The 12,836-nt window shown below is 41.3% G+C and overlaps 1 protein-coding gene across 3 annotated transcripts in view; it reads right to left on the bottom strand.

Annotated features, from left to right (window-relative positions):
- Positions 1 to 12,836, bottom strand: part of PINX1 (PIN2 (TERF1) interacting telomerase inhibitor 1) — a 75,243-nt gene that overhangs the window by 55,042 nt on the left and 7,365 nt on the right. For 2 of the 3 annotated variants that reach the window (XM_009212510.3, XM_017961757.3), the window contains exons 4-6: positions 12,223 to 12,301; positions 6,693 to 6,785; positions 777 to 853 (exon numbers count right to left, since the gene is read on the bottom strand). In XM_009212510.3, the coding sequence (XP_009210774.2) occupies positions 777 to 853; positions 6,693 to 6,785; positions 12,223 to 12,301 (249 nt within the window). The remainder of the gene's footprint in view (positions 1 to 776; positions 854 to 6,692; positions 6,786 to 12,222; positions 12,302 to 12,836) is intronic. The other variant, XM_017961758.2, reaches the window with a different exon arrangement.

Genomic DNA, 12,836 nt, shown 5'->3' with positions numbered 1-12,836 from the left:
CACTGGTCACAACCATATGTTCCAGATTTTCTTAAGACAATACCAGTTCTAAGTATTTTTAGCCTGTTATCTTCAGAAATCCGTATTTCAAAATCCTAATATATCTCAAACTATATCCAGGGCTGTCTCTTACACTTTAAAACAGCACAAAAAATTATTTGCAATATTATACAGCCCAATTTAATAATTAGAATGATAAATTATGGACTTCATTCCATTAAGGGTGCAGTTTAGTCACCCCATTCTTTTCTTCCAGTTGTAAAGCAAAAATACTGAATAATAGCGGAAACACCCCATCGAACCCCCTTACAGATGGTGCTGATCTAGCACTGTCTCAGATGCTGTTAGAATGGAACAGGCTGGTTCTAGAGAATGAAGGTGACATGCTTCCTCCCACCTCCATTCCAAAGGGAGTAACGCAGTTGGAGCAGAACGGACAAAATCCCTCCCCGCTTGGCCACGGAAGAGATATTTTCCCCTCTGATTATAACGGCAATGGGTATTCTTCCCCAAGTTTAATCTAGTTCTCACATCAAAACCAAAAGAACAAAAGCCAAAAACCAGAAAACACTTATTCTTTTTTTAAGATTCCTTATAAAACATCATCTACCCACTAATATTATTAAAAGGATCATATCTAGGCTGTGTATGAAGCCTCCAAAGTGTTTCGGAAACTTTGTCGGAAAAGTACTAGTCCTAGATAGAAACAGTCCCAAACACGGGTGAAAATCAGACAGTATTAAAGTGGAACACAGACACTGTACTGGGCTTTATACCTTGGGAGTCTTCTTACTCTGTCTTTTCCCAAAAATGCAGTCAAGATCTGTTTTGCTCCGAGATGACAGATCCTTCCCTAGAAAAACAATGTGATGCTTTCAGTGAGACCGCTCTTCCTAAGAGAAGGAGCACAGACATGAGTTACGCAGCACCTCAAAGGAAAATGGCTTTTGGGAAAGAAATAAACAACTTTGTAACTACTGACTTTCTACCCACTGTTTCATTACAACTCTTCTATTAGTAAACAAAATTAATTAAATTTTAAAAACAAGTAAATGTTTTAGAACCAGAACTCTTGACATTCACTTAATTATAGAAACAACCCAGAGCATACTGACTGCAAGGAAAGCTAAATTCTACAGCTCACTCTACTCCCACTATGCCCTCAAGGTGCAATTCCTGGGTCTCTGGGTTCCTCATTTAAAAATAGATCTCATTTGCTTCAGAGACATGAGCTACTTAAAGATTATGAAATGCAGATTAAAAAATACTACTAGATACATAGCTTCAACTCCACATATGCACATGAATGAGAACGTATCATATTTGACATATGGGAGCTTAATAATTAACTCAACAAACAAACATTTTAAAAGAATATATATGAATAAAAAATACTGTATAAGGGGGACAGAGTTTCAGATTTTTCTTCTTAAAATGTTCTTTACTGCTCTAGCTGTATTGTCTCTAAATAAAAGGCTACATAGGGAGAGCAGGAAATTAAATGGCTCTATGGTTCTTATTTAAAACACTAAACTCTTTAATTTCAAACCCACGAACCAACTAATTTAAAATTCCCTTCTTTGGAATTTCCACTTCTACCCAATAATCCTCTGTGAGCAGTCGGCCAAATCTATCCCCATTTCTCAACGGTGTGGTAAATGCATTGTAAAATGTGACTACTCCATGTAAAGGCTTGAGGCTCTGGGCGAGGGAGGTTCTGGGTCAGACACAGGAATGTGAGTTTCACACTGGAAGCCGAGTTCCACCGTCACAGACCAACTCGTCTTCTCGGTTTCCTGTAGCACACTGACTTGGCAAAGTAATGTCATGACCCAGAAGGTTCTAGTTCACTGACTATCACTGGGGCACTTAAATATGACATTGCTCAGTGACTCCGTGAAATTAAAAAAACAAAACACCCTTCAATTTAATGCAAAACCAGGTGCCAAAACCAGTTTCCAAGGCAGCAGTACCAGATGAAGTGGCCCAGGCGGTATGACCTGTTCCTCCCAGGAGGGCAGGCTCCCTGGGCTCTGCCTGCTGCTCTCCTTCCTACCTGAGCTTGACACTAAGCCCTCCTGCTTCTCATTTATGATTAAATAGGACCTACACAAAAAGACCCAAGGGAAAACCTACTTAAGAATAGACAATGCACATCACAGATAGTGCAAAAAATGAACTGGGAAAGTGGGGAAGAAAACTGGTTGTAGCGGAAAGAGGTGGACACACTCATTGGAGGTGTAGAGATGTCCTCACAGCTTTGCTGCCAGCACAACCCATTTTCCAAAGCAAAGCACAATTTGTACTTCAGAAAAGGCAGCTGTACTTACTTCAAAATGTGTACTGGCCATCTATCCCTAACCTATCCTCTGGAATACAGACACTCTAGAAAATGCAAATTAAGATCTCTTTTATAGGAATTCGACTAAAAGGAATGCTGGAGGGATTAAGGAAGAGAGGGCATATGCAAGATCACAATTCTAAAATACGATGTCAAAAGACAAACACACAGAGATTCAAAACAGATCTGAAAGTCAAAGGGGAAACTGTCAAGCTGGCAGAGACAGTAAGCTATACCAATGAAGGTGCAATTGTGTCTAAAGTTTTGATGATGGATTCTTGTATCAGAAATTTTTATCCTTTAGCAAAGTTCACTTAAATAAGTGTAGAAACCAGGATTGTTACAGGCTTTGCTCTGGATTTGATCTGGAAAACAAGAACACAGAGGAGAAAGAAGAGTCAGAGACCAGTGGAAAGGAATATAAAAGGTGGATAAAAAGGTGAAGATGGAAGTGACCTTGAGACTCTTACTAATTAATGGTCCTGATGGAAAGCTTATAAACACTAGGAAATTATGGCCACTTGTGAATAAATACCACAAATTTAAAACGTATTTAAAAAGCTTATTTGTTTCAATTCTGAATTATGGTCAAATCATACAAAATACTGTTGACAAACTTAGAGAAAACGACAATTAAGAAAACGGGATAGGAAACAGATCTATCTGGATTTGGTTCATCCATTAGTCTTCAATGCATGACATTTGCAGAACCAGTAAGAAAAGCCTCCGAGGGTCAGACTGCAAGTTCCTGCAACGATGAGCAGGTGCTTTCATGGAAGAACGCTCTATTTAGGATCGTTTTAGCTGTTGTCTAATAATCATGATTATCAGTCTCCCAGTCTATCAGAGTAGCTACTGGGAAGGGAGGAAAATTACTGCTATAGTCAGACACTTTTACAATACCAAGAAGTCCACATGGGAGGCAACTAAAACTTTTATAGACACGAGAACTTAGGAATCAAGATGATTTGGAACCAGTTTAGCAATAACCCAACAAGCTGTATTAGAACTGAGGCTCGAAAAACCACCTCCATGGAAAAGCAGAGTTGAGCTGCCGAGAGTAAAGCAGCAAAGGGCGAGGAAAATGTTTGCTAAAATAAAAAACACTTAGGGTTTATATAGGTAGCTTTGATTGTTTAGAAAATTCATTTTCATTATTCAATCAAGAAGGACAAATAAAATGAAATACTTTTATTTTTATTTTTTTTTAATTGCAAACACACAGAACTGGTAGTCAGCTGAGGGCAGCAGATAAGGGTAACTCCACTAAAAGCCACCGTAAACCAGGGAAGTGAGAAGAGTCAGTGTGGGTGACACAGGTCAGACCCTAATAACCAATAATAAGAGTCAGAATTTTCAAAAAGCCTACAAGGTGCTACTTGATATTTATTTAAATGTCAAAAGAATCAGAAGAGGAAACTGAATGCTCCTCACCACCAGTGTGCGACTGAGGGGCGGGGCTGACTGTGCTGTGCATACCAATTCTGTATTTCCCGACCAGGAAGCTGAGCACCTGAACACGCGTTAGGCATGTCGTTTCCTTAAGAAGCACATAAAAGAGCCCAAACTCTCACAGGAATAAGAAGTCTGCAAGATTCCCAGGATAAAGCTGCACAATTACAGTTTATGCAACTTTCATCCAACGACTGCATAACTGAGGGGAGGAAGCACTGCTCTCCTGCCAACATCTCACCATCCAGTCAGAAAACCTCAAAAATGGCTTTGTATCGATTGACATTTTCCCCTCTGCAGATATAGCCTCTATCTGCAGACATCTTTTAAATTAAAAAAAAAAAACCTCACAAACCAAGCTGGAGTTGGGCTTTTAAATAAGTATGGATAAAACCGACTTTTAAAATTATACAATAAATTAGCTCAAGTTAGAATGATAAACTCAGGACCAGGGAAAGGAATAATTATATATCAGAACTAAAAAGATATAACCAGCCAGGTGCAGTGGCTCCCACCTGTAGTCCCAGCACTTTGGGAGGCTAAGGCAGGAGGATCACTTGAGCCCAGAAGGTCAAGTCTGCAGTGAGCCGAGATTGTGCCTCTGTGCTCCAGCCTGGGCAACAGAGTGAGATCCTGTCTCAAAATAAAAATAAAAATAATGATAAAGCCAATATTTAGGCAGTAGCTCTTACCAAGCTATGTAAAATTTCCATCTTCCTGTTTGATTTCCTGGACCATACATGAGTGACAATATGAATCATCCTCATCAACTACGTGAATGAGTTACTGTCATTATGAGCATGCCCACTGGTTAAAATCTTTACGGTCTATAATGCTGAAAAAGCAAAAGTTCCATAAATGGGTCACTTCTTATAAATCATAAAACAGAACCTACCTTAGAACTTAACAAAATGTATCCACATTTTACAAAAGAGGAAACTGAGTCTGAAGGGAAATGGGTAGGTGACTTGTCTAAGCGAGTAATGGCCAGAGTCAGATTTTCTGTGATCTAAGATAGTGCACCCTAGAGGAAACTTTAAAATAAGCTTGCACCGAGGACTGAAAAGCCAGATGGTAAACCATTCTTTTCTTCATTCCCTGGACTTGTGCTTCCTTCTCTCTTTCCTACATAGGCCCAGTCTGCATGTCCTTCCCGTCTCCACTCCAGCTACTCTCTGCAATCTGACAATAGATCCGGGACTCTTTCTGTTCTGCATACTGACTCCCCCTTCTTCCCAGGCAAGGCTAATAGATACAGAACCGTCGCTGGAAGACAGAAAACGAAGGCACAAGTCACCCAGCAGTCTGACAGGGTCACCCAGCAAAGGAGTGGCTTAACTAGAAATAGAAAGCAGATGCTCCCGGCATCCATTAGATTAAAGCAGATTACAGAGGCTTATCCCAGCCTCAGCAAATGCTTCAGATGAAATCATGCATGCAGTCTGGCACCAAAGGAAAATCAGAAGATTCTACCTGTAAAAGTGAAAGCGTAAAATGCTGCCATACCATCCGAAAGTTACAGCTCACTGAGTTTTATTAATTTGCTCTGCAACAGCACCTTCTGTGATCTTGCTTTTTTCTACAGTCTAATGAAAACAGAAGTGCTATTTCAGGGATTGAGTATGAAGTGAGCATTTACCCTCTCCTCAAAAGGACTGAGGGCCAACGAAGCCTATATTCTGATCCGTAGCAGGCTGGGGTGGAGAAGAACCCCAGTCAGAAGGGATACAGGTGACAGCCAAGAAAGTTCCGCGTGAGAGAAAGAAGGGATGAAGCGGAAGAGCCACGGCTGCTGATGAGAGAAGGGAGGCCCAGCCTCTCCCTGCACACAAGCCCTGATTCACTCAGCTCTGCCACGGCCTCTCACCGCAACCAAACCCAGTCCTTACTTTTGGGCTCCTGGCCCCAAATGAAAAACATCATCAATACTTCAAAGTAGTGGGAATTCCAGCTCCCACTGCTATCCAGGCTGGTTCTACAAGTTAAGAGCTTCCCAGCAATGCCCTGATATGCATGACATTCATAGAAGACCAAAGCAAAGAGATGTGCTTTTCCTGGCATATCGAGGTAAAACACATCCAACCTCCCAGGAAAGAACCATCAGTAGAGACTAGATATGACAGCATCAGCATCATCATCATGCTTCTTATGTATACTATGTAATAAGTAGGTTTCTAATTCATGATACTGTTCTACAGGCAAACAACTGGGGAGTTGATGCGATTAAGTTAAATTGTTTCTTTCCAATGCAAGACCGCCACCTAGTGGCTGAAGAGGACAACCGCATGCACAAATGATTTCACACACTGGGAAGGGGCTGGGGAGGTGGTGATGAAGGAATAGGGATTCTCACCCAGTTCTCAAACGGCTTTCTACCCAACTTGGCAATGACCATGGAATGCCTACGCTGTGAAATAGATAAATTACGTGGAATAAAAGGTCAACCAGGGAGTGTGCTTTATCACACTGGAGGTCTCAACATAGAGCATAATTCTCTAACTTGGCATATTAAGAGCTATTTAACACCAACACTCAGCTGTGAAAAAACACAGTGCAGCTAAAAATGTTGGGCAGGAAATAAAAATTATTTTCTGACCTAGCTACATAAAGTCCCTTTTTCCTCTAAATATAAGCTGATTCCATTTTTCAGCTCAGCCACAGGATTTGTTCCCACTCTAAAGCCTAACCTGGATCCCATCTCAAATCTCCCAGATCTGAATTCTAACAAGATCCTCAGGCACACCACAGTCAACGCGAAGACTCCAGCAGCGTTTCAGAGCAATTCAGTCGGGCTGTCCATAAAGCATGAAGTCACTGTTGGCCAAGAGCTAAAATGCTTCAAGCAACTCAGGACAAACACACAGATTTCAACAACAAGTAAAGAAATGCTTAATCTTACCTTTTGTGAATTTCATATAGTGAACACGGTTTTTGGAGATTTTGGACTTTTCCTCAAGGCTAAAAGATTTCTTTTCCTTCTTGTCTAAGGAATCTTAAAAAAAAGATGAAAAAAAATACATTAAAGTCTTTGTAATCCAATCTCATTTATTCTCCTAACAGTGGATAGTCTTTAAAGAAAATTTTAGGAACCATATCATTTATGATTGAGCTCTTTCATTTACTTGCTCTGCAATAGCACCCTTCTGCTGGATCTCTGTTTTCTTTCTACCGGTCAAATGATTAGAAATATTTCCTTAATTTGCATACTATGGATCAGGCCCAGCTGCCCTCCAGAAATTTAGAAAATCCTTGAGGAAGAAATGAAAACTTGTGTTCACACAAAAACCTAGACACAAATGTTCATATTAGCCTTATTCATCAGCAAAATACCGAAATCACGCCCAAGTCCTTCAACATGTGAATATGCATGAACAGCCGAGCAAGCCCTGGGCCATCCTTGCAGTGGAATACCACTCCACAGTGAAGAGGGGCGGCCGCTGCCACTGCAACGGCCAGGACGAACTCCAGGGTGCTGTGCTTAGTCAAAGAGGTCCATCCAGAAAAACACATCATACGACTCCATCTACAGAACATTCTCGACATGACAAAACTATATAGAGAGAGGACAGATGAATGGTTTCTCGGGGACAAGGATAAAGGTACAGTGAGTACAAATACAAAGATGAAGCATGAGGTTGCTGTGCCGTGGTGGCCAATCCTGTATCTTCACCGTCGTGGGTGCTGCATGAATCTACACTTGTGATAAAATTGCACAGAAGCATATACCCATGTACAAATGAATGGAGGCCAAAAAAAATGATGAAAACTGGATAAGGTTTGTGGTGCAGTTAACAGTAACACCAAGTGTCAACTTCCTGGTTTCGAAAAGCCACAGCAATATAATGTCTCTCCACCCTGAGAGAACAGGGGAAAGACGTTCAGGACTCTTTGCATCATTTTGCGAATTCCTACAAGCCTGTAATTATTTCAAAATAAAAAGTTATTTTAAAAAGTGAATAGAGGTAAGACAGGTTAAATGATCATCTAAATACAGATCAGAGATGACGATTAGGTGACATGTGACGGAGCAGCACTGGCTCCGAGCCACCTCCTCAGGGTTTCGGGGAGGACCACTGGCAAGGCAAAAGGAGCAGGAACACACCACTGAGGAGACATCCGAGTGGGAACTCCTTTGACAGAAGGGAAAATGTGAGCCAGAAAGTAGTCCCTTGCCTGAAATATCAGAGCAGGCTGATCTGGGGTTAGAGTCAATTATAAACTGGCTAGCCACCTGCATTCTCTCACCTGTATCTGCTTGTCAAGTTCAGATAGAAGAGTGCCACAGAAACAGATCACAGGTAGAAGAGAGACTAAATTTTCCTATAGTTTTAAGAACATTCAGCTATGAGGTTAGAGAAACTGGAAAAAAAGCGGCCGGGCGCGGTGGCTCACGCCTGTAACCCCAGCACTTTGGGAGGCTGAGGCGGGTGGATCATGAGGTCAGGAGATCGAGATCATCCTGGCTAACACAGTGAAACCCTGTCTCTACTAAAAATACAAAAAATTAGCTGGACGTGGTGGCGGGTGCCCGTAGTCCCAGCTACTCAGGAGGCTGAGGCAGGAGAATGGCGTGAACCCGGGAGGCAGAGGTTGCAGTGAGCCGAGATCACGCCACTGCACTACAGCCTGGGTGACAGAGCGAGACTCCATCTCAAAAAATTAAAAAAGAAAAGAAAAAAAATCCAACAACCCAACCGTCTTCAGAGGATACAAGAGAAGCTGGAAAAAAAGAAACTCTCAACCTAATACTGGAGCGAAACAAGCACGTGTCCATTCAACAGCATGTGACTGCACTGAAGTCCCTCCCAGGAGTGACTTATTTCAAAGCTGAAATGGGAACTATACAGCAGGCTCGGAAGAACGTGAAGGCAGACGTTCCACACTTGAGGCAAAGCCCAGCACGGGTTCATTATTTCCACAAGCTGAAACATTATCTTCTGCAGCCACTTCCCAGGGACACCTTGGATTTTTTTGCAAAGACATCCTACTAGTAAATTCTTCTCTTTTGCACTTCATATGGCACATAACATTTTCAATGCTGATGTTCCAATCACAGATCACAGAGGAAGTTATCAGCTTAAAGTGGCTCCTACCAACTGCAAATGTATGAGGGACTAGGCGCTGGACTGGAGGCTTTCCATGAATTCTTGGATTTCCTTCCCACAGCCACTCCATAAGAGAGCTGCTGTGATGCCTGAACTCACCACAGAGGACGACACTGATAACGCACACCCAGGAAACCACCGTGATGGGACCGATGCCCAGAAAGACATGACTGCGAGGCCACATCCTGAACCACCACACTGTGCCCTCACAGAGCAGCTCTCAGCCTTGAGAGGACAGAAGAATGACCTGGGGAGCGTCTCTACCTTCTCAGTATGCAGGTATCAAGAAGGATGCGTGAGCACCGCCAGGCCTTGAGGAATCACTTTCTATCCATTTGTTCATGTGCACTCGTGCCTGAAACTGCTCGGAGTCTGAGTTATGCGTCAATCTCGCTGTCCTTTCCCAGGTGCCCCCTCCCACTTTACAAAGGAAAGGCACAACTTTCCTCTTACTGGGATCAGTGAGGGACAAGCGAAAATACTGGTGTCAAAGCAGCAATCAAAGCAGCTGGCCTAGTCCCCACACCCCTACGCCAACCCAGCTCGTCAGGAGGTACACTGCTAAAGAGATGTGTTTAATAAGCATTCATTAAAATTTATAACAGATCCGCTAATTTTACTAACTATAATCTACTAATCATGAGGGCAGGTACAGTGGCTCACACCTGTAATCCCAGCACCTTGAGAGGCCAAGGTGGGTGGATCATGAGGTCAGGAGTTTGAGACCAGCCTGACCAATATGGTGAAACCCCTGTCTCTACTAAAAATACAAAAATTAGCCAGGAGTGGTGGCATGTGCCTGTAATCCCAGCTACTCAGGAGGCTGAGGCAGGAAAATCGCCTGAACTTGGGAGGCAGAGGTTGCAGTGAGCCAAGATTGCGCCACTGCACTCCAGCCTGGGCCACAAAGCAAGACTCCATCTCAAAAAAAAAACACACACACACAAAAAAGAGAGAGATAAAATAAAACCCTAGATTCCTTATCAAAATCCTTCAGAGTAAAGTAAATTTTCTAGCCTTAATCGTAGTTTATGGCTCTAGACTTGCCAGCTACGCTATCAGGAGGCTTACAGTGCTGAGTATCTCTGCTTGCTTTTCTCAGATGTTATAACTCATTTAGTCCTCACAACAACCTTCCAAGGATGACACTACTGCTTCCATTTGACCAAAGAGGAAATCGAAGTACAGCCATGTTCAGCAATTTACCCAAGGTCATGCAAATGAAGAGTCAGACCAGGATTAAAATCCAGGCAGTCTGACTCTGGTGTCTGTCTCTAAACCACTACATCCTATTTAATCTCCAAGTCTTATATGGTCATGCTTACATTCTTACATTCTTTTTTTTTTTTGTAGATGGAGTTTCACTCTTGTTGCCCAGGCTGGAGTGCAATGGTACGATCTCGCCTCACCGCAACCTCTGCCTCCCAGGTTCAAGCAATTCTCCTGCCTCAGCCTCCAAGCAGTTGGGACTACAGGCATGCACCACCACGCCCGGCTAATTTTGTATTTTTAGTAGAGACAGGGTTTCACCATGTTGGTCAGGCTGGTCTCGAACTCCCGATCTCAGGTGATCTGCCTGCCTCAGCCTCCCAAAGTGCTGGGATTACACCGTGCCCAGCCAAGCTTACATTCTTATCTGTATTTCTACTGAGTTCAAGTGTGATCATAAATATCAAGATGTTTTCTGTGTATAATTAGTAAGGAATAGTGTCCTTGAACTTTACTACTTCATAGATCCTGCATTTCCTAATATGAGTCACGCAGTATTTTCAGAAAACATTTTCCTTATCTTTTTCTTCTGCTAATAAATTATTGTCCTTCATATTAGAACCACACACAGAACTGTTAGGATATTTCAAAATCATGATCCTATGGATAAGGAAAACTGTCCAAGTTATACATTCCAACAAAAAGTCCAATCTGGTTAGAAAAAGTACCAACAAAGCACCTTTCCCTTCATGCTTTTGGGCTCACTTCCACACACAGCACTGCAATAAACCTTCCTATGGTTAGATGTGTGCTGTGATTTTACCAGGTAATTACCAGCATATTCTGCTAGGTACATCCAAGCAGGACTGTGCCTGACACCCCTGCAGATCCTCACACCTAAACTGGTACCCGGCACACAGCTCAATAAATATTTGCTGAACTCAAGTCTAATTCATTATTTCACTCCACAAAATTCTCTTTCAATCTATCACATACCTTTTGATTATTCACACATGATACACAAGGAATAGATTGTTTATAAACTAGAATGTTTATAAAAATGCTTGCAGATTACAACAAAATCCAATTAAAAATGGGCAAAGTATTTAAATAGACATTTCTTTAAAGAAGATATAAAAATGGCCAATAAGCAGATGAAAAGATGCTTAATATCAGTCATTAGGGAAATGGAAATTCAAATCACAGCGAGACATCATCTCACACCCATTAGGATAGCTCCTATCGAAAATATGAAAGATAAGTATTGGCAAGGATATGGAGAAATTGGAAATCTGATGCACTATTGATGTAGTCATTATAGAAAACAGTATGGCAGCTCCTCAAAAAGTTAAAAATAGAACTACTATATGATCCAACAATCCACTCCCGGCATTACCCAAAGGAAAGGAAATCAGCATGTTGCAGAGGTGCCGGCAAACCCACGTTCAGTGTAGCACTATTCACAACAGCCAAGATATGGAATAAAAATAAGTGTCCACCAACACATGAACGGGGAAACAACATGTGGTGCATACACACCATGGAATACTATTTACCCTTACGAAAGAGTGAGCGTTTTCCATTTGAGGCAACACGGGTGAGCTTGGAGGACATCAAGTGAAATAAGCCAGGCACAGATAAATATCGCACATTCTCATTCATATGGAAAAGCTAAAAGAGTTGAGCTCATAAAAGTAGATAGCAGAATAGTGGTTATTAGAGCTAGGTAAAGAGAATAGCTAGGTGGGAATAGCTAAAGATTGGCTACTGGATATAAAAGTCCCACTAGATAAGAGGAAAAAGCTCTAGTGTTCGATAGCACTGTAGGGTGACTATAGTAAGTAATATTTTATTGTATATTTTCAAATAGCTAGAAGAATAGATTTCAAATGTTCCCAACACAAAGAAATAATAAATGTCTGAGGTGATGTGTATGCTAATTGTGCTGATGAACACAACACATATATACATTACAAATTGTGCACAGGTATTGACATATCACACTGTACTCAATAAATATGTAGAATTATGTATCAATTAAAAATAACAAAAGCAAAAAACAAAAAGTAGATAAACATATTTTCACTGACAGCTTATGTCATCCAATTTCCCTACCTGCGGTTTCCTGCCCATGGCAAGTGTTCAGTTCAGCCAGAAGCTGGTTAAAATCATCCTGATGGGCAATCCAGTTGTCCTGAAAATATCAAAGAAATGAATGAGAGGTAAGCTTGTAGTTTACCTACACTGACTGAGATGATATATTTTGGAATCAAGGAAATCCAGTGGTTAAGAAATTTTAAATGTTTTACCAAAATATTATTTGATAAATTTAAGTGGATTCAAGAAACAATATAAAGTTAAAATGCTCTTTATCCAGGTCAATATTAAAAAGGGGCTTCCTGGAAGCTTAAAGCCTGATTTCAAAAGTGACTGTCAATCAAGTCAATCTATAGTAAAGAATCAACAGGCAACGTGTGTGCTAAATGTTAAAGTAAAACACAATAAAATTACTGTTTTTTTCTCACTAGGGGAAATTCCATAATTCAAAGGACAAGAACCATGAGAGACACAGAAATGTTCTTCTTTGCTCAGTAGAAATTAAAATATTCTAATTACTTGCATCAACTCCTATTTTACAAAACTCTGCGGAAGGGGAGGAGAAAGGACCTCAAGTCCCCTGAATCAATGAGCATCCATTTGTGAGGTGGTTACCTAATAAGTTCATTATT

This window comes from Papio anubis, chromosome 8 (assembly GCF_008728515.1).
Source record: "Papio anubis isolate 15944 chromosome 8, Panubis1.0, whole genome shotgun sequence".
NCBI lineage: Eukaryota > Metazoa > Chordata > Mammalia > Primates > Cercopithecidae > Papio > Papio anubis.
The sequence above is the reverse complement of the archived record's forward strand: the minus strand, read 5'-3'. Positions and strand labels throughout refer to the sequence as shown.